Source organism: Acanthochromis polyacanthus, chromosome 4 (assembly GCF_021347895.1).
Source record: "Acanthochromis polyacanthus isolate Apoly-LR-REF ecotype Palm Island chromosome 4, KAUST_Apoly_ChrSc, whole genome shotgun sequence".
In the NCBI taxonomy this organism is placed as follows: domain Eukaryota; kingdom Metazoa; phylum Chordata; class Actinopteri; family Pomacentridae; genus Acanthochromis; species Acanthochromis polyacanthus.
The window spans coordinates 31,652,360-31,674,209 of NC_067116.1; the positions used below are offsets into that span (position 1 = coordinate 31,652,360).

General features: G+C 40.8%; 1 protein-coding gene across 1 annotated transcript; it reads left to right on the plus strand.

Moving 5' to 3' along the window:
* The first annotated feature begins 336 nt into the window (after positions 1 to 336).
* LOC110956041 (espin-like protein) lies at positions 337 to 21,728 on the plus strand. The gene is made up of 11 exons (XM_022201277.2): positions 337 to 926; positions 2,969 to 3,159; positions 6,365 to 6,551; positions 6,641 to 6,823; positions 6,972 to 7,103; positions 14,439 to 14,606; positions 14,706 to 14,832; positions 14,974 to 15,146; positions 15,250 to 15,414; positions 18,222 to 19,180; positions 20,588 to 21,728. The coding sequence occupies exons 1-11, from the start codon at positions 633 to 635 to the stop codon at positions 21,117 to 21,119; spliced, it is 3,111 nt and encodes a 1,036-aa protein (XP_022056969.2). The 5' UTR covers positions 337 to 632; the 3' UTR covers positions 21,120 to 21,728.
* Positions 21,729 to 21,850: the final 122 nt, after the last annotated feature.

The window sequence follows — 21,850 nt, forward strand, 5'->3', positions numbered from 1 at the left end:
CATGTCATGTGAGCAGCCCATCAGCTAATTGAAGAGAGCGCCACATGTATTATGGTGGTTATTGACATCAAATATGTATTATGATTTTCTCTTATTAGCTGTGAAATATTTTACATGGATTCTGATATTCCACATGTATCATCTGTTTAGGCACCTGCACTCTGATTAATCTTTAAAACAGTTGTAAAAAATAACACTCTTTGTAATCCACCATGCCTTGGCTCTGACTTCTCCCATTACTTAAGTTTCCGTGCTGCTTCAGCTCCCCCATCTCCAATGAAGCGTTGGTGCATGTGCCAGCATATGGTCACTGCCACACAAAGAGCAAGCAGGAGGCCGTGAGTGCTGTGCCTCCACCCGTCTTTCATTACCTTTCTATCTGGCTGGCTCTGACCCCCTCCTTTCTCCCCAACAGCCATGCAGGCCAGCTGGCTGCCGCACTGGTGTCGCTTTCCTGGCCCAGGAGGAGGCAGTGAGTGCATGAGCTTCTTTTTTTTTTTTTTTTTTTTTTTTGGTTGGTTATTGTATGGGGGGGTTTGTGCATGTGAGAGTGTGATGGTAGCTTGCTGGGATGCAAAGAGCTCCAGAGAGCACGTTCTGTCTGTGCCATAACCACCTGGCAGCAGCTGGGGATGGTGCTTCATCGGGCCATCCAGGCGGCTCGAGCCGGGGACCTCGCAGCCCTGAGGGATCTGGCATCTTCTGGTCACCTGTCTCCGGCCATCAGTGATTCCCAAGGTGCCGGGCCAGTGCACCATGCTGCCAGGTGTGGACGCCTGGACTGCCTGCAGTTCCTGGTAGGCGAGCTGGGTCTGGCGGCTGATCCCCGGGCCTTGAACAGGGCGACACCAGCACATGATGCAGCAGCTACTGGCAACATCCGGGAGCTGCAGTGGCTCGTGGACCAAGGAGGCTGCAACATTGAGGTAAGTTTATCCACTTAGAACAATCTCTACACAGAGAGAGGGAGAAACTTAGCCTGAGAGCTCAAATGCCTTGGAGAGATGCCACATGTGCAACTTTCCTGGCAGTTTCTCTTAACTCACATTGGTGGGAAGTAATGAAGTCCAGTTACTCAAGTACTGTGCTCAAATACACATTTGGGGGACATGTATTTTCATGGCACGTTATACTGACAATCTACAGCATTTATGAGACAGCTTTCATTGTTTTTTTTTCATACAAAACAATTGCAAAGCTTAAAAAAAAAACGTTTACTTGTAAAATAAATGTAGCACCTGACGACGAACAGGTAGAACTGAATAACTGATAAACCTGTTGACAGAAAATGAAACCACAAGCATTTTAATTCATGTTTTGCAAATAAAAATGTTAAACATTTCATGGTTCCAGCTTCTTCATTGTAAGACCTCACTGCTTTTCTTCTAAATTAATTTCGCCTGTTTTTCATAATTATATTTTTCTACCAAATGTTCAGTCAGATGAATGAAATCCCCTCCCCGGTTGTTGATTTAACTCTTAAGAAGTCATCTCTGTGTATCAAAGTTACATGCAATATAATAAAAATATAAATGCAGCATACAAATTGTCTACTACTCTGACTATTCTCTGCTCGAAAAAGTTAAAAGGGTCATTTATATTGTTAAAGTTAGAAAAGGCTTCAATTTAGCCAGTTGTGCACAAAAAGTGTTAGAGCTGTTCAAGTGGTGAAAGATTCTCACATATTGACCTAATCCACAGCTTCTTCCAGTAACGTTTAAATGATCAGATAGTGTGACCAGCACCCAGACACTCCAGTGCCTGTAAAAGGCCACATTCAAATACAGATTTATCCCCATGAGGAAGAAGAGAGCAGGCTGTTGGCTGTTGCTACATGCTGGCATGTCAGATACTTCCATAACCAGCACTTCAGTGTCCATAACTTCATTTGTCAAAGCTGTTGCAGATCGTGTGATGTGACCGATGATTCAGACACAGAAGCAGACAGACATTTAGAGAGAGGAACTGATAATGATACAGAAAGCTCCACCCTGCAAGCTGGCAGGATGGGTTCCTTAAGTTTGTTGGGTAACAAACTCTGAAACTCTAAATCTGTGGTTTTGAGGCTGTCATCACTGCACTGTAGTTTCAATATGTGTCATCTAGCATAGAAAAAACACCACAGTGAAATGTTAACAAGGTAGAAACACCTTGTTTTTATTGGAGGTTTTTTTTTTTCTGTGTTGAGCCAGATCAATGAAACAAGAAAATTATCATCAGATGAAATCATTAGGAAAGTAATTAGCTACAGTCCTCCAGTTTAAAATTGACTCCATCCCCACCAACCCAACAGTAAACTGCTGCTAACACATTGAGTGCAACAGTCACTGTGGTTATTTAGCGTCACTTCCAGTAAAATCTCCTGTTTTTGCTTTCATGCTTTTTAAGTTTTCAATTCTGGACTTTTACTTGCAATGGACTATTTTTTACATGCCAATGCTAGGTGTTACTTAAGTAATCGGGATCTGAATACTTTGTTGTGTGAAAGTCTAAATTCAGATGACTGTCATGTGACTGACCCCAAAGTGCGGTTACTTCACTGCACTTGTAAAAGTTACTGTATATTACCTTTTCTGATGTATTACCAGCTGCTTACATCACACAGAACAGTGTTGACTCACTGCATATCCATTAGTAAGGTGCAAGTGTAATTATGTCCAGATGCTTGAGGGGAGCTCTCACTGAACTTTGTATTCAGTTGCAGACTGAAGTCTACCTGCATCTCTTGTTTCTCATTATTACAAACCATTATTATTGAATCTGCAGGGTTTTCCCTAACATTAAGAAACACATCTCGTGTTTCAAAGTATTGTTTCTTAATGATCTTTAATGGAGACTCTCGTAAGAACCTCCATTGTAGCTTTGGAAAAGACATGAATATTTAATCTGTGGATCTCGCACCTCATCCACTGTGTGACTGAGCTGATTAAGTGTTTACCTACGGTGAGTGTATCGTAATTGTTTGCAGGCCAGAGATGCTGCCGGTGCCACGGCTCTTCACCTCGCAGCTCGCTTCGGTTGTGTGGAGGTCATTCAGTGGCTGCTTTCTGTCGGAGGAGTGGCCAGTGTGGAGACAAACTGTGGAGCTGTACCTGCTCACTACGCTGCAGCCAACGGAGACCTCACGTGTTTAAAGCTACTCATTCAACAGGTACCAGGGTGAGTTCACAGCCCCGAGTTCACTCGTGCCATCCCTGATGTTTCAGCCATGTTGCAGTAGCAGCTCCAATGGCCTGGCAGTCAGTCGGTTCAACGCTTTGGTTCAGACTAAAAGATATTTTTGCAAGTATACGATAATATTATTGGTGCCCAGACAGCTCAACTGGTTGAGTTGGCAACCCTACAAGCAGGGACTAGTCCCTGGCACAATGCCCTGGGTTTGATTCCAGCTCATGACCCTTGGCTGCAGGTCTTCCCCTCTCTATTTTCCTATCTGCTGCTCTACTAACCTGTCCAATAAAGCCAACAAAAGGCAAAAAATATATATATAATATGATTAAATGTGGGTAGAAATGTGCATGGTTCCCCAACAATAAATACCACGTTTTTCTTCTCACGTCACCATGAAGTTGATAATTTATTGGTTACAGCAAAATATCTGTCCAACAGATGAACTGTCATAAAATAAACTGTATAAGAAATATTCACAAGGTCCTCAAAAGAATAATTTCAAATCACTGTTGTGAACTTTGGTGATCCTGTGACCTTTCATCTATAGCTCCCCCATCTGGTTATTTTTGTCCAAGTCTCTGCTTTTCTATCGAGTTGACACATTCCTTTCAGCCACAGCTAGACTACAGACTCTGTCTTCTTCTTTAAAATACTGTTGGGATCATTTGTTTAGTTTTTTAACCAGTTGGATGTCAGAAATGTCCTGTTTGCTATGCTGACAGTGGAAAAAAATGTCTACACCTGATTCAAAGGCCACTAGTTTGTGTGGCACTGAGTTACCTTAAAGAGGATGTTATAGAAGCAGATGTGTAGGTAGGATTCAGTTGGAAAATGGTGGTGTACATTAAAGTCCCTCTCTCGCCGTCGGTTGATTCCCTAAAAACTCATCTCTTGGTATTAAGATGAAAGCTACATATTTAGAAGTTTTGTTTGTTTGCTTGTTTTATTTTTACCATTAAAACAATCCCCGCCTTAAAATGTCTTAAATGTAGGTCTGCACTGTTGCCTGGATCAGTGAAGCCCCTGCCTCTTTCTCCACTCATCCCTCTGTAGCTCGAGCACACCAGCTCACCTACAACTCTCCACAATACACAAGGGCAAGTTGTTATATTGCACTAATTCAGATACACATGTTCAAACTGGAAACCATTTTGGAAGAATAATAACGATACAGACAGTCTTACCTTGCAAGTTGACAGGATTGTTTCTTTCGATTTATGATTTGTTAAATCTTAAAAGTCTGAAGTTGTTCACATTGCAGACTGCTTTTGTGGCTCATGATGCGTCTTCCAGCAAAAAAAAAAAAACTAAAACTAAAACCTGCCACCTGGTGTTCTACTGTTCTTTTCTTTATCACTCTCATCTGACTGGAAACGGATCCAAAATAAGAAAAAGTATTTTTTAACAGATTTTTTAGCATGACATCACATTTGCAGATATTTTGAGGTGAAGCATAATTAAACAAAAAAGAAATCATGGCATTGGGTTCCATTCATCAAAAGGAAGACGTAAGCAATGTGAAAAGTAACACTCCGTTGCCCCTCTACTCTCCCCAATGAATCCCAGCTCCCTTCCATTTCCTAAACCTGAGACAGTGGCACTTACTAAGAAACGGACGAAGATGTGGCTCTTCCTGCTTCATCTCCTTGTTACCGGAGAGTATGACTGTCATTTGCATTGTGCATGGCGGTTTCAGACCTCACATGTAACCATCAGTAACCTGTGAATAATACATGCAGAGCTGCTGTCGATCACATATCAGCCCTGTGGCTCTTCAGCTACAGTATGTACGCCAATGTAAATGCAGCCTCGGATTGTTGGACTCAGATCATGAAGACAAGTGACAGATAAATAAAGTGAACTTTGTTACAGGATGGATTCCAGGTTATTTGTCACTTTAAATGTAAATGGTCGTATTTATATAGCGCTTTTATCCAAAGCACTTTACATGATGATATGTCACATTTACCCATTCACACACTGATGGCAGGAGTTGCCATGCAAGGTGCTAACCACAACCCATCAGGAGCAATTAGGGGTTCGGTGTCTTGCTCAGGGACACCTCAACATGAGCACGACAGGCCGAGGCTCGAACCGGCAACCTTCCAGTTACAAGATGGCCACTCTACCCACTGAGCCATGCCGCCCCATGTGAATGTAAAGCTAGGTCTCTAGTGGGTCATTCTCAGAGACTGAGATCGACAGAGGTTCATACAACTGTGATATGCACCTATAGATGTGTTTGTATTTATTGTTGTTTTTGTTATTTTTAAATATTGTATTCAGAAAGTAGTATTTTTTTTATTTTGTTATATGCAATATGAAAACAAATGTATCATTGCTGTCCTTGATTATTTAATTATTGCATTTCTCTGTCAACACAAATCTTAGCTCAAAAGGAGACACGCTTTGCACTCTGACCAGACCACGCTCACTGATTGTTTTCTGGGTTCATCAATGAATGAGAATCATGAAAAATATCTACTTTTGACCATAAGCTGAGCTGACACCTTCAGAAGTGTTGTTTTGTCTAAGCAACATTTCACTCAGTTTTCATATGTGATAGATGAGAAAAGCATGTTCTTCATGTTTAAAACTCTGGAAATGAAAAATGCTTGGCAGTTTTCTTCATGATTGCAACAATTAATTATTTGTCAAACTAATTGCCTATTAAATTCATTATGGGAGCCCCTGCAGCTCAACAGATTGAGTGGGTGACCCATAAACATGGGTTATAGTCCCAGATGCAGCGTCATGGGTTTAAGACCGACCCACTGCCTTTTAATGCATGTCTTTTTCACGTTTCCTGCCTCGCTATAGTGCACAGTGGAGAGACAAAAAATTAAAAAAATAGACAAAACAGACAAAAAAATTTAAAGTCATTCAAATTAAACAGCAATCAGAAGTTGATTCTATTCAAATTAATCTCTCTATCTGAATTGATCAAAGTGCTGTATATGTTAAAAGAAAGGCAACAACATAAGTACATGCAAAAATGAACTTAACTCACTGATCAGTCAGTTCATCAACGAATTATTGCAGCTATAACTGACATACATCTTTTCCATTTATCAGATGAATCATCTACATGTCAAACTGGTGCAAAGTATCAGAACTTTGCTAATTTTTTGCCAAGCATTCAATGGCTGATGACAGTAACGGAACCTTCTTGCTGCTGTGTGTTGGAGCACAGATGTGTGAACCACCAGACAGGTACTGGTGCGACCCCTCTGTACCTGGCCTGTCAGGAAGGACACCTGCATGTGGTCGAGTACCTTGTGAAGGACTGCGGGGCTGACGTCCACCTGAGGGCCCACGACGGCATGACATGCCTGCATGCCGCTGCTCACATGGGCCACCAGGCTGTGGTGCTGTGGCTGGTCAGTAGAGACGTCTCTGTGTCGTTACCATGAAAGAGTTTCCTACATGTGTTGTTTTCCTTGATCTTTATTTCATGAACTCCAAACAGGTGACCTGCACTGATGCCAGCTTGTCCTGCCAGGACAGAGAGGGGGCGACTGCCCTGCATTTTGCTGCCAGCAGGGGGCACTATTGCATCTTGGAGAAGCTGCTTCACATGGGTTCAAAGGTCATGAAGGATTTCTGGGGAGGAACCCCACTTCATGATGCTGCAGAGAATGGAGAGCTGGAGGTAACCTGAACTGTTTTCCTGTGATGATCTTGTCCTTGTTTATGTCCAGTATATTGTATATGTAATAAACCTAACTGGATTCATAGACAGAATTTTACTCATATTTCTGTTTCCTGGTCCACTTATATCATCCTGTTTGGTTTCTCAGTGCTGTAAAATCCTGCTGGCCAATCAAGCAAACCCTTCAGATCAAGACATTGATGGCTTCACAGCAGCCGACTTGGCAGAGTACAACGGCCACTACGAATGTGCCAGATATCTCCGTGCCATGGAGAAAAACGTAAGCTCTCTCCCTCACCTCCACTGTCTTTTGTTTTGCACATTTTCCTGCTTTGCGTCCTCTGTTCGTGTCACTGCCCAGCTGTTTGCCTTGGCATGAGAATCAAAGCTCGAACGGGTGAGTACGGTCAAACATCTGGAAGATCTTGGAGCCTCGGTGAATCATTTTCTTAATTTGTTACATGTATTTCATTCAGGTCAAGCCTGTCATTCTTCCTGAGCTCTTCTCCTCCACTCAGCCTGATTGCTCTCAGTTAAAGAGGTCTAAGAAAGTGGAGGATGAAGGCTTTTGTGCTTAATAAGGCATTACAGGCAATGATGGCGTGAGTGCCGGAGGAGATTGTTTGTTCTCGGTTTGCCACGGAGGACTCTCTGAGATTAGCTCTTTTGTTTTGCGTGGAAAGCTCAGCACTCTGTAATGTGACTGATAAATATTTTAGTGTTAACACCTTGTTTGTGCTGGTGTCAAATCAGGGGCCAGTGAGGTTAAAACTGTGTAATTCAAATTCAGAATGTCAGATTTCATTGTACAAAATAAAGTGTAGAGGCTTATAGTTATTGCTGATTGTGAAATTTGAGCTTGTGGGGTTGATTTTAAATAGGAAACAGAGAATCAGGGTAGTTGAAAGAGCCTATGGGGACCTTTCTGTCAGCAGACGTGTTAAACCTTAAAGCCTGTAGTTGTTTTCCCCCATCACACTTGACTATAGCTTCACACAGCAATGTACAGAGTAACCAAAGCTGTCGGCCAATAGAAGCCATGAATAAGTCAGCAGAGGAGAGTAGCACTCATACATGAAGAGGAGGATGATAGGGAAGCAGCGAGGCGTGGCTGCCGAGCTCCCCTTCAGAAATAATCCTCCCATCAACAAAGGAGAGCTAATTAGCGCCGGGGCCGGTGCGGCGTCGGACGCAGCCGGAGCCGCCGCCAGCTAAGGGCCTATCAGTTACCCCTCTCCAGCGGCTCAGGTAGAGGGCCCAGGGGCTGAGCCCGTTATGGGATCCACAAGCTTAAGTTTCAGCGTTTTCACCATTCTGATGCCTGGAACCAGCAACTCTATCCCTCTGTGGACCTGGAGAGCAGGATGTCATGGGCTTCAAACACACGTTTGATCGTGTGTCATGTTTTTTTTTCTTTTTCCAGGGACTTGGAAGTGCTATAATTGTCACCTCTGCATGCTGTGTGAAGCTGGTAGCAGACAGAATGGTGTATCATGTTTCTTGGCAGTGTTTGAGTTAGATATACAATCAAAAACTTATGAACAAAGAGGTGATCAGATAGAGAGGCTGGCAGTGAATGGACTCAAATCTTCATAGTATTTGAAGAGCAGCCTATGTAATGCTCTGAGATGCTCTGCGCCAGAGATGAGCTGTACAAGTAGACATGGCTTAATTACATTTCTGGTGGTGTTTCACGTTTGTAAAGTGCTGCGTAGATCACGGGTTTCATCGGTTCTTAAGTGTCAGTCAGATAATCTCATTTCCGAGGAGTGGCCTGAATGGATTGGGACGTTGGCCGCAGAGAGCTGCGTACTTGGCCTCTCTGCATGTTTGGATCACAACACAACGAGGTCAGACTCGTTCAGCGCTGTCAACCACTCTTCCCTCATCTTGCATCTCAGCAGCAGCTGCAATCAAATAAACGGTGTGTGGCGTGAGGTTTACTTCACACACGTTTCAAACACACTCACACAGATCAGGCCAAACATACTGCTGTTTGTGAATTTAGGTATTTTTAGAACACCGGGACAGAGAAAACATGTTGTTGTTTCCCTTCATCGCTGTGTTTTTCAGGGAAAAGTCTTAACATCCGGATAGTTTCTAGCGAAGAGAAACAAGCCACATGTTATAATACCCTTTTTAAAATCTTTCTCACTAAAGCGAATCTACTGAATTTATTGTCTTCTTAATGTGATAATGAATAAAATATTCAAAGGATATGATTCTTATTGAACTCTCCAGCTTTTCTCAGATCAGGTCTGGTGATCTGTTTGAACTACAAAGCTGGCTGCATCGCTGTTGCGTATTTATGACGGACTGAGAGATCTTTTACAGCACCATGAAATCTATATAACAGACTCATATACTGTGTGATACCCTTTACATCCTCATCTGGAAAAGATGCCAAGGTTTTAAAATCTATTAATAGCTGTGGAGCTGCAATTTTTGACCTGTTTTTGATCTAAAATGCCAAAACTTAAGTGGTTGCAGCTCCTCAGATGTGAATATTTGCTGATGCTTTTTACATTTTTCTGTCTTTATGGCTGTAGACCAGATATGTTTAGGATCTAGACTGCTGACAAAAAAACAAACATCTCAGCTGGAGCTATGGGAAACAGAAATTTGCTTTTTGCTTTTTATGATAGCAAATTTTGTACATTTGATCAGGAGAACAAGTGGGGTATGCATTACACAGTTTCTTCAGTTTGTCACCAGATGATAATTGGATTTATCCACATTTAAATACAATAGAGCCCTCCTTATTTACTGACAAGTCCCTGTTTCTCCTGTTTGCTAGAAGTTTTCACATTTGTGCTCATACATGCACTCAGTTGGCAGTTTACTATTATTTTTAGATGAACCTACCTAGAATCAATGGAGTCTGATACAGCAGTCCTGCAACAAATGCAACCTTCAAGACAGTTGCAAAATTATTTTTTTGTTGCAAGAGATCCAAATTTTTGGCCATTTTAAGGACGCACATTAATATCAGCAACAGAATTAACTGATAAAGGCTGTAAAATGAAATATTTGGACTGACTGATAAAAACGTTCAGGCTAAAAGTCGCTTTGAAATGATAAATAAATATAAATATAGTTCGTTTTACATGTTTTAAATGTTCAAGTATTTTCTCTTTTTGTCCAGCGAATATGTACTTTTGAAAATTATTTCATTTTTATCTGCACCATCACGACCTCACTACGCAAATACTATGATAAATCCACACGTTTTATGCACATACCAAAATGTCTTAGAAAATACAGGATATTGGGAAAGACTTAATTCATTCTTAATTCAAGGTTCTTCTTCATCTGTGGAAATGAATGAAATCCAATAGAACAGCTCTTCCATTAATTCCACATCTGTGAAGCATGTAGATTTTCAGTTTTTGTTGTCAAAAAGGTGATGATTCTACTTCATCTTTATCATTGAAGTCATGCTGGTGTTGGACTGGACTGCGTTAATGCAATGGATAATCAACAAAAACTGAAAATATACTAGAAATAGAATTTATGGCAAAGCTGGAAACAAAACAAGTGCACCTAATAAAGTGGCTGGTGAGTGCAGATGTGTGGAGGCTCATCAGAATTTGACTGAACTGCAGATCACTTTCTATCACCTCTGATACAGTATCTTCAATTCATCAGAGAAAAGGCACCAGCAGACGAATCCGTAATGGTGGTAATTACTTTTAGGTGCAGCCTCTTTGATTAAGAAAATGTAATATGCATTCGGAAATTGGCCTGTTAGTTGATGATTTCAGTCGTGAAATCCTGGTAAATGTGGCTACAGTTTGTCCCAGCTCCCTGTTTGTTGTTTGTTAGTTTTTCCACATTGACAGCCAAAGCTGTGTGTTCAGCTTACGGTGTCACGTTGTGTTTCCACTGTCACATTTTACGAACCATATCAGGTACATGACATGATTAGTGAAAAAATGCTCAGTGAGGGAGCTTCTCCATTCAGTTGTCCGAGTGGGGGGAAAAAAATATCAGCTGAACACGTATGGATAAAATGTCTGTTTTCTAGCTGCTTTGACAAGTCTTCCGCTGATACCTCCATGCGTTAGTGACATTACCGGCCATCCTATCCTTTCCCTTAATTATTAACAGCATTCTCCGATCAGAGTTTATTGTTTATTGCCTGGCGGGCCTTTGCCACGGGCAGTGATGCTGATGATGATGGTGTCAAACAAGCGGTCGGTGATCTTCAGATAGCGTCACATCCCCGGTAGGGAGTAGCCGCCCCGGATACCTGCATGCACGAGTCGGTGCCTCTGCTCACAGTGCAGTGAAGTCGAGCCGCTGTGTGCTGGAAGAGCCGCTCAAGGTCAGGGGGTGGTGAGTTCTAGCTGGTCTGCTGATCACTCTCACTGCTATTATTAGAGCTTTTAATCTGCTTTTTGCTTGCTTTCACTCTTTTTCGTGTGTTTTTCTTTGAGCTGTAGTATGTAACTGGACAGGCTGAGTAATTATTTTTGTAAAATGAAAGGAAACTTTTGTACTCTCTGTTCAAGAGGCCTTAGCTGGCAGATGTTTTGGCAGCATTTTACCTATTTTCTGATCAGCTATAGCCTCTTACGGTTAGGCATGACTAATGCTTCAGACTCATGACCTTACTTTATTTTGTCATTGTCCATTTGCACAAATTAGGCATGTTTTTTTTCCTTTTTTTAATCTTGCATTCCTTTTAGATACACTTTTCTGATCCAGTAGTTGCTACAATGATCCATTGTGTAGTAGACAAATACGTTCTTTCATTTATTTTTTAAATTTTTTTTAGCTGCAGCACATGCAGAGAAAAAATGCTGTACATGTTAGAAACAACGTTGTATGTGTCGGTTATTAGCCACACAAGCATTCACCTCCTTGGAGGGAACCTGAGAGTATATTACCATGTGAGTGGACATGTATTTACACTATAGTGTTCTGTGTATAATGTACACCCGCTGTATACATTCCACGTTGCAATTTATCACCATGAACGTGAATATTTCACATGGAAGCAGGTTGTTTTAATGATTGATTCCAGAGCGCAGCATTACAAGACATGTTTCTTAAATACACATGGTGTTCTGAAATACTTAAACTCTCTCATGGCTCGACCTACAGGGACCACAGATTACTGGTGCTGCATGTCTGACGATGAGACAACGCTGAGTAGCTGTTTCTTAACTCTTGGCTCCTAATCTGTAGTGATCAGGGTCTTTGTGGTCTTCGACAGAGGGAGAGTGGATCCAGGCCAAAAACAGGGTTAGGCTATCTGGATCTGCGTGGCAATTGTGATGGGGGTGCTGATGAAAACCAAATGCTCTCTGGCCACTGCGTCTAATTAAACACATACACACACACACACGCAAGGTTCATCGTAGCTTTTAGGACATTGAACTGTTACGAGAAGGGTCACAAAGGAATCACGCTCCCTCTTCCCCTGCGTTTCCCAGCCCCGTTGTTGTTTATCTATTTATGGATTGCACAATTTCTGGGAAGTTTATTCCTCCGCCTGAGCAGTGTCACAGCATATTTCGTGTAGCTCGACATCAAAGTGCCGTGTGAGAGGAAATGGCACGGACCACCTCATGGACATAAAGCACAACAGCATGCAGCAGCATATTAGGCCTGCCTTTGATGTTTTGGTTACTAATAATGTCCTCGGAGAGCTGAATTTGATATGCATTCTGCATGGAGTGCATTAGGACAATGCAGGTTCATTACAGGGAACCTAAATGTTTCCATATATCCTACATCCTCCCTGGAGCGGTGTGAAATGCTGCCCCTTATTCCAGCTTGCTTACTATCCTGTGTGCTTGTTTTTGTTCTTTTGTCTTTCATCGTGTCTTCAGGCTTTAAAATGTTTCATGTGTTAACTTCAGTCTAGACATTTTTACTGTTGTTAGTTTGCCTAAAGAATTAACACCAGAATGTTGTTTATTTGACAGCCTACAAAACATGAAGCCGACCTCCTCTCTCCATAGTATACTTGACTGTTAGACACTTATGTGCTGAGAAAAGGCCTGTTCCCTGCACGCCATAATTACCGGGGGAAAACGAAACTAATTTTACTTTAGTGTGATTGATTACACAGCCCAATTTCACTTTTTTTTTTGTTGCTTAAAATGTGTTTCTCCAATCTTATAAAGTATTAAACAAACTAAATACTTATTTGTCTCTACATTTAACTCATATTTGTGTTGAATGTCTTTGACAACAAATAAACAGAGAAATAAGGATTTTCAAGTCATTTTTTTCTGTACAACACTCAAAAAATGTCTGTTTATGAAAGTAAAACTTTAAAATGGTGTCATAAAATGCAAAACAGGAGGCGCTGAATGTACTTAAAAACATGGAAAAAGTTCTGTTCTCTGTGGTTGTTTTGATGCACTTCTGCAAAGGAGAAATAAAGTCACACAATGATACCAGGTCACACCGCTTTTACATAAAAAATAATCACAAGAACAAAAGAAAAATGTATTTTCATAATTATAACTAAAAGAAATTAGTTTCTATGGTAAAAACACATGTATGAACAAAACTTTTACTCAACAATCAGCATGTAAAGAGACAAATCAGGTTTGTTCCCTGATGTGTGCTTAAAAAATATGAAAAAAAAGCGGGAAACCAATGAAGATTGTCCAACTGTGCTGCGATGTCATGCTGGAAAATGTGAATTTCCATCCTGCAGCAGCTCAGGAGAGGTGAAGTGTCTGTAAGGAGATACTGTTACAGTAAGTGTGGTGTGACCCAATTTAAATGACAGGACAGATATGGAGCAGTAAACAGTTTTTAATTACGCAACATCTCCTTTTGTAGACATTAATTTGTCTGTGTATGTGTTTTAAGAACACAAGAGATTTTGGAGCATGAATTTGATGTTGATTTGGTGAAGTCTCATTCATGTTTGGCCTTGTGTTCAGGCTGCCCGATGTATCATTTCAGCAGCGACTACTTTAGAAATAGTAAATGCAGTACGTTGTGAAGTAAGGCACAAAAAGAAAACAATTCTCATTTTCTATGACTGATCTGCCAGAAACATCTGTTTGAGAGAACATCCTTTACTACTACAGTTTATGGGGTTTTACGGCTATGAGTTTTTTCAGCTTTATTTACAAGATGCAGAGGTTGGCAACATGCAGGCTCCACATGTGCAGAGTGAAATGAGCGAGATACAGGAGAAAAACACTAAAAAAATACATTTTGGTTGTGAAAAAGACACAAAATCAGTTATATGGATGTATTTTGGCCACAGAAAGGATGGTATTGATCAGAAACAGGTACTCTGTCAACACCGTCTTGCAAGGGTTCAAAGCAAGATATGAGAATTGATAGGAAATTGAGATATGAGATTCTCAATTGTTTTTTTCTGCTTTTTTCAAGATACTCTTTTGTCTTCTGTACAGATGTACATTCCTACAATATCAGCTAAATCTTTCTAGAATGATTCATTCTTTCCAAATGGTTACACAAGTCTGTCTTCTGGTGGAAATTGTTGTATTTCTTCATATGGTAATATCTATCACAGAAAAACTAAATGTTGCAAAGGCTTTTTTTGTTTGTTTTCTTACAATATGGTGCGGCTCTACCTTGTGTAGCATTAAATGTGACTGTGTGATATTTGCAGACGTCCTGTGCAGATAAGCCCATCGAGGTAATCGCTCCAGTGGAGGAGGAAGAGGTGAAGTTGAAGCCTGCTGTGGTGTTGCAGCGCAGCAGGGAGGATTACTACGGCAGCCTGAGTGACACATGTATGGACAGTCACAGCAGTAATACACACATGGATAGTTTAAAGGTAAAGTTTAAGGTTTAAGAGGTTTTCCATTCAGTTCACGTTTTTTTTTTTTTTTTAACTTAAAGCAACTTGTCTCTGTCCGCTTTGTTTCCAAATTAGCAACCTGAGAGTGAAGAGTCCCCACAGGCCCGATACCCTCAGGCCCTCCCTGGACCTCATTCACCCTCTGCACAGCCTCAGAAGACGGCTGTCAACAGAATACAGCATGTTCAAATCGCGACATCTGGTGAGAGAATTTCTGTGTGTAATTTAGCAAAGCACGGCAACAAATGATTGCCCTATTTAATGTTAAGTGTAAGTCATAGCTCAAAATTAAAAAAAAAAAAAAGTGCATGTTCATTAGTCTGCATTATGATTTGTATCGCAGTTATTAAAGGTTTCAATCAACTCAAGGCCGATGGGAGTGAGAAAACTGTCTCTGCTGATAAGATAGCGTTGCCTGATGCAAACCTCCTGGCTGAAAGAAAACTTCTTGGCGACATGAAGTCCATTAAATCTTTGAAACAGTCTGGAATATCAGGAGTCTTCACTGGACAAGCAGTAAGTATACTTAGCTTTGTTATCTAATACACCCTGCCTTTGTAGAAGCTTCCTTTCTTCAGATAAAATGCTGATAAATGCTACCTTCCTGTGGGCTGTGTAGAATAAGATGGTGGTCCTACCCACTGAGGAGGCCAACCTGTCAGACATTGACTATCTGGTGCCCACCCATGATGAGCGGGGCCGCCCCATAGCTGAGTGGAAGAGGCAGGTGATGGTGAGGCAGCTGCAGGCCAGACTGCTGGATGAGGAGGATCAGAGGAGGAAGGTAATGCCAATCTACCGATTAAACAGGGCTGCATCAATAATACGCTGACATTTCGACATTCATCTAAATCTTACAAATATGTTGTGACGACATGCAGCACAGGTTTGTGAATACAGACAAGAATCCTCTCGTCCTGCAAAGTACATAGCTTTTCACTGACAGTTTTTGCTGCGGTATCTTTAGTCAAAGAAAATATCTTGTACAAATCTATTCAGTCCATAAGGTGCTATATATGTTGGATTAAATTAGAGGCTGATGCGACTATTTACAATCATATTGACAGATAGAGAGCTAAGATATGAAGGAAAACGCACTGGCTTTCAGGTAAACATCAAAGAGTAATACTTTATTTTACTTCTGTATTTTAAAGCTATGGTTCTGGAATATTTCTCTGTAAGTTGCTGAAAATGAGCTGGTATTTATCCAGAAATTTCAATGGTATTTCCATGAAACTTGCATGCAGTGAGATATAGATGAAGTGACATCACAGTTGTTTAGAACCTGCTGGTTGTATTCTTGTTTTCTGGCATAAGTGAATGCAAAATAGTCAATAAACTGCTAGCTAATAATCGTTTATGCTGCATATTGTTTGATTTTCTGAATTCATATTCCTTAGGTTTGTGTTTGAAACTGATCTGTTAGTCAACACAAAAGACAATTCACACGGGCTTAGCAGATATGCAACGGAGTCTTAAAGTTGAAAATCAGTCATATTTTTTGTCAAATCAGAAAATAATTAGAAAGTATTAGGATTTAGAAACATTTAAAACCAATCAACCTTCAGCCGATGTTCCCCTATTAGAAATAAGGCTTTGCGTCAAGCGTCTAGCTGAGCATTGCTCTCTAGTTTGCACTGTGATAATGACAAACGTGGAATAGGAACTAAGTGAAAGTATCAGATATCAGATCGTTATTCTGGGCAATGCGGGGCTTTCTTAGCATCAGATCATGACTGGACTGAAGGTGTCTTAGAAGGCAGTGCATGGAGCTCTCCTATCCAAAAAAAGAATCCTGCAAATGGACTTCAGAGTCCTCACAGACACTCCAAAGTGAGCCAAAAATGAGCATGCAATCAGAAGATCAATGCATCAAGCTCTGTGGACAGTTGGAAAAGCAGCTTCATCACAGATAAAGAATTTCATTAATGAAGAACTCAAGCTTTCAATCAGCAAAAGTTATGTTAAAAGAAGGCTGTTTAATGTCTCAGAGGACAAGGTGTGTCTGTCAACCTTAAACTCTCAGGAGGGGAAACAAGGACAGACAGACAGGTTGGGCTAAAACAGTGTCAGTAACACAGGTGTGTATAGAAGGAGACCAGCAGGAGGGAGAATGATACCACAGGGGATCAAACCCACAATGAAACATGCTGCTGGGAATATTCACATCTGGGGAGTTTGACAAATCAACTCCACCCCGACCAAGAAGAAATAGCACCTGCATCTTTGTGGAGAAAGATTAATAGTGGAGCCAGTAAATGAGCCCAAACACAGTGCAAAACTTTGACTTGAAGACCAAGGACTGATGGCTGACTGTCAAGGACTTTCCTCCACAGTCACCTGAACTCAACACCACTGAAGGTTTGTGGAATGACGGGTTTTCAGGATTTGCTCAAACAGGTGGAGTTCAAATGCTGCTTTCACTAAAGACATTCGATGTACATTCACCTGTTCACTCAAAGTTTATCTTCACTAGTGGTCTCATGCTTGAAGACGTCACTGTATCTATCTATCAATTCCACGAAATATCATTCATTTCTTGTGAGCTCTCATGGATTTTTGATGTCAGATATTTATCTTAAAGTCTTGCATAGAATTATTAGGTACTTATTGCAGTTGAGATTTTATCCATTTCTCTTATAACTAAAGTGCATAGACCTTTCCTATTTCTTGGAAATGTCATATTAATTTAAATACCAACAAATTCTTTGGGAAATTGTCATGAAGGTTTCCAGGAAATTAGATGTAATATATGCGGCATGTAAAATTATTCAAAAAACGAACTGACAGAGAAATTAAACTATTTTGATAACTGATGAATTGCTTTGCATAATCAATCAAAAATGTCAAACATTTTCTGGTTCGTGAGACTAAATAACTTTGGATTTTGGGCTGTTGGTCAGGAAAAATAAGCAATCTAAATATATAGAAATAAGTGCTTTGGCCAACTTTGGCCTGCCAGAATGCAGAAAGTGAAGTGTTTGATGCTCAGAATTTCTTAAGTGTGTCCCAGTTTTTAATCTCAATGGGATCTTTCCTGTTTAAATAAAATAAAAATATGCAATCCACACCCATGCTTTTGGCTGTAGGGAACTGCAAAGGAGGATTTTTTGCTTTTTTTTCTTGCTTTTTACATGTAATACTTTATCGCTTAAGAAATAACTGCAGCATTAATTGAGAGAGAAAATAATTGTCACATCAGTTGCAGCACTTAGAAAGTCAGTTGCATGTTGTAAAGCCTCCTTTAAATTAAAACCGCTCCTAAACAAATTGAGCTGTTGAGTCTAACCAGGCCATAATGAGAAAAACAAAAATTGTGGTGTGACTTTGTAATGCTTGTCTGAATCTGCATTACTCAAATTTGAAAAACTCTTGGAAACACAGCCACCATTTACCTTAAATTGCTCATAACAAATCAGCAAGTCAAGTCATATTTCTGAGGTTTGGATAAGGTCTATGTTGCAGTTTTACTGTATCATAACTCTTTTTCTTGCACGCCAAACCCATTTGAAATGTTAAAACGACTTTAAAATGACATCGAGTGTGTTTATCTGCCAGTGTTTGCCTGTTTTTTCTTCTTTTTTTTAACAGGAAAACGGGAACAGATATGCCAAAGTGAGCTGGAGGTACTCCCAAGCCCACAATGCCATCCTGGGGCCCTCTGGTGAGCTGCTGACGGAGGATGATCTCATCTATCTGGAGGAGCAGATTGCCAACGTCTCCATGCAGAGGAACTGTGAAGGCTACGAGCTGGAGCTGGCTCGTCTGGCTGAGGAGCTCAGGCACATCCTGCCAGCCCCCATCGTCAACATCACCGTCAATACGCAGTTCAGAAACTTCTCGAGTCAAGTCCCCCTACCTGTGTGGTGCGGCCGTATCTCAGGCATCGTAAAAAGCATGTCTCTGCTCATGACCAACCTGACAGACCAGCCCTACTGCAAGATGCCCAACACCGACCTGATCACCGTGTTTTCTCAGACGCCACACAGACAGAACTCTACCAGGGGACGCAGAGAGAGGATAGAGGATGAAATCCATCAGTTTGGAGTGTCTGTGAGGACTCTGAAGTCAAATTTCGAGACACAGAACTCATCTTTGCCAGATGAGCCGGTGGAGGACGTCCTGTTTAGCTCTTCCACACAGCTCGAGGCCCCAAAGACAGACAAGCAGTCTAAAGTGTTGAGTCCAACCCGAGAAACAGACCAGAACAGTGACTCCGGCATCGACTATGATGAAAATGTTGCAGATGTTCTGGAGACCACCAGCCTTAGGAAGGAGCGTATCGTTGTTCTGTTCTTAGGCCACTGGAAGAAATCTGCATACACTGTGACACTGAAGAGCAAAGATGCAGCAGAGAGGAAGATGAGCGGCGGGAACTTGGAGATGGGTGACAAATCAGGTTCTGGTTGTGGCGGCAGCATGGAGAGCGCCCAGTCAAAGATGTTGAACAGCTCCCTGGGACATTTCTTCAAGCAGAGGAGTGCTGTCAACAAGATGCTGGGAAACTGGAGGAGCATGATCTCCAGTGTTCCTTCCAGACAGATACGCAGGTAAGAACCTCCTCACCAGCAGTACTCAAGCTCTGCAAACTTCATATGTCAAATTGTCACTAAATGTTCATTAGGTGTTTTGAGAAGAATACCACACGTGTGTTCAGGAAAACAAATCTTAAGAAAAACATTGAATAAACTAAAGATCTGTGATACTGTAAATAGAAGTGCAAACGTTAGAAGTGCATAAATCACATTTTTTTCTATTTGTAATGCATCAAATTGCACTGTGTAATGTAAAAGGTGTCACTCATAGTGACATACCCACAAAGAATTGGCCCAAACTTTGCAGTTCTCCACTGTTACAGTATGTGGAGCGCTCCACCTGATGTGGCTTTTGTTTTCCTTTTAAGTTTGAGTTTCATATTTTTGTTTGAACTCACAACTCTCATCTAACACTTTTTCCAGCCAACAAGCTCTAATTAACGACAACTGTGCATGAACCAACAAAGAGCAGAGTTAGCGACAAACTCCAAACTAGTGCAAAACACTGACCATTTATCCAAATCATTGTGATGTTTTTGTAGTTACTGGCTGACAAAATATATGTTTGGCGATCACAAACTCCAGAAACTATTTTTAAATTGTTGCTATTAATACACATTTACTGCTCAATGTGTTCATTGGCAGTAGTTTACTAAAATTTTCAAACTATCAATTTTCCAAACCAGTCAGTCATACTTTCCTGTTCTGTTTTTGCTGTTCCCACAAGTGGAAAAAAAACAAGCTTAAGTTTCTTGAATTTAGGATTATCTGACCATGCTAGCCATGCTAACCTTGCCAGCAGCGCTGTGACAAACAATAGTGGTTCTAGCCGATGTCTCCTCAACTCTTTGTTTTAGCAAATACCCGCAGGCCAAACAGTCATCAGTCACTGATCTTTATTTTTTGATTATACAGGCAAGAACTTACATAGTATAATAGGATTTTTAATGTAACCATCAATTGATTACCAATCTGAAATTAAAACATGTGCTTGTCAAATTGCTGGTAAAACTCTTAAGACAATGTAAACTACCTAAAACAAGTACACATTAGACTGTAGATGCTCAAAATGTCCTTATTCTGCTCAGGACATCTACCCCGTTGAGACGTCCCACTCTCTAGCCTTTTGTTTCTTTCTTTTCGCTGCTGGTTCTGGGTCAGTCCTGCATTATTCAGCAGTTTGTACCACTTATTTGTGGAGTTCTTCAAAGTAGGTTTAACGAGGCAGTTTCACTGAAATCACCAAATAACTGACTTCTGTAACGTGAGAATTTGCAGGGTTTTTTCATTTATATTGTTGTACGTACTGAATCTTCAGATTTTTAACCATTAGTAAGAAAAATATAGGTCTTTTGACAGACTCAAGGAGAATGAAAATATCTGCAGCTTTGTATTTATGCAACCATGCTGCATTGTCCACAGGCTCCACAAGCAGCAGGCGCTCTACTCTCCAGAGCAGTTCTTGCCTCGTCTGGACGGCGTCCCCGTGGAGTACGACAGCCTGACCCTGGATCTCTTCATGCTGGGCTACTTCCACATCCTGGAGCTGGAGCTGCCTGTGGACGAACGCAAAATGAGGCACCTGCTGTGTTTCGAGGTGTTCGATCATGTGGGGAGCTTCCCCTGGGAGATGGTCAGAGACTTCCACAAGGCCGTCATACAGGACATCGAGGCTGGAAACCGCGAGTGGAAGGACGGCTTCGAGGACATTAAAGTAAAGTTCTTTGGAAACACCGTGAGCTCACCTGAAAGCACTGTGGATGTGGTGAAACACAGCCTGCCAGAGGTTAGACGGGTCCCTAAAGTCATTGTGCAGACACCTACGCCTGATGAGGGGATGCTCTATGGTGGAACTGACATTTCCAGTTTTAGCAATGAGGAGATTTGCAAATACATCGACCGTAGTTTTGCTTTTTGGAAAGAGAAGGAGGCAGAGATTTTTGATTTTGAGTAGCGGCTTGTGTCATTTTTTAAAGATATTTTTGTATGCTTTATAGTCAGATAATAGTAGGGCTGGGTATCAAACCTGAGAACCTTTCTGAATTGTGAAATGAACTGTCTGTAGCAACTGTGTACCAAACAGAAGTTGGCTTAGAAAGCTTAGCCACATTCCTAGCCTTGTTTACTCAATATTTGATCTAGTATTGCCTGATTTCCGTCAAAATTTTGTTAATTTTATACTGTTTTATTTTATTGTGTTTCATTAAACATCATTGAACTGCAGAAGTTTTAAGTTTTTTTTTGATTAAGGTTTTGAAAAGTAGGTGTAAAAACTTGTTTATAGTAATAGGATATGGAGATATTTTGGTACTTGTGTTGAAACTCAGGGATCACATTGATGATGGCATCATCACATTTCAAACCATACCCAGCCCTATTACAAAAGAGAGTGTTTAAAGTGTGTTTTCCTGAGACTTAACATCTTTGTTTTGATGTTAAAGTATTTTTTCCCCATTTTGTAAGAAAAGATTTTATGTTAAATACTTCCAACGCAGCCTAAGATCCTTAATCTGGCAGAAAGAGAACCAAGTATTTCAAAATAAAATGACTGTACAGATCTTGATTATTTCATTGTTAACATGTTCTTAAGAGTCATTCCAATGATCTTACACCCTGTTTAGTTTGTTACTTTTTAAAAAGCACATGCAATCAAAGCTTACACACCTTGAGCCTCATGTAAACAAC

Excerpts from the sequence above, each read along its gene's own strand:
- LOC110956041 (XM_022201277.2), top strand. The coding sequence starts at position 633 with ATGGTGCTTCATCGGGCCATCCAGGCGGCTCGAGCCGGGGACCTCGCA. Across the intron at positions 6,552-6,640 it reads AGGCTGTGGTGCTGTGGCTG|GTGACCTGCACTGATGCCAG; the intron begins GTCAGTAGAGAC and ends AACTCCAAACAG. Across the intron at positions 14,607-14,705 it reads CACACATGGATAGTTTAAAG|CAACCTGAGAGTGAAGAGTC; the intron begins GTAAAGTTTAAG and ends TTTCCAAATTAG.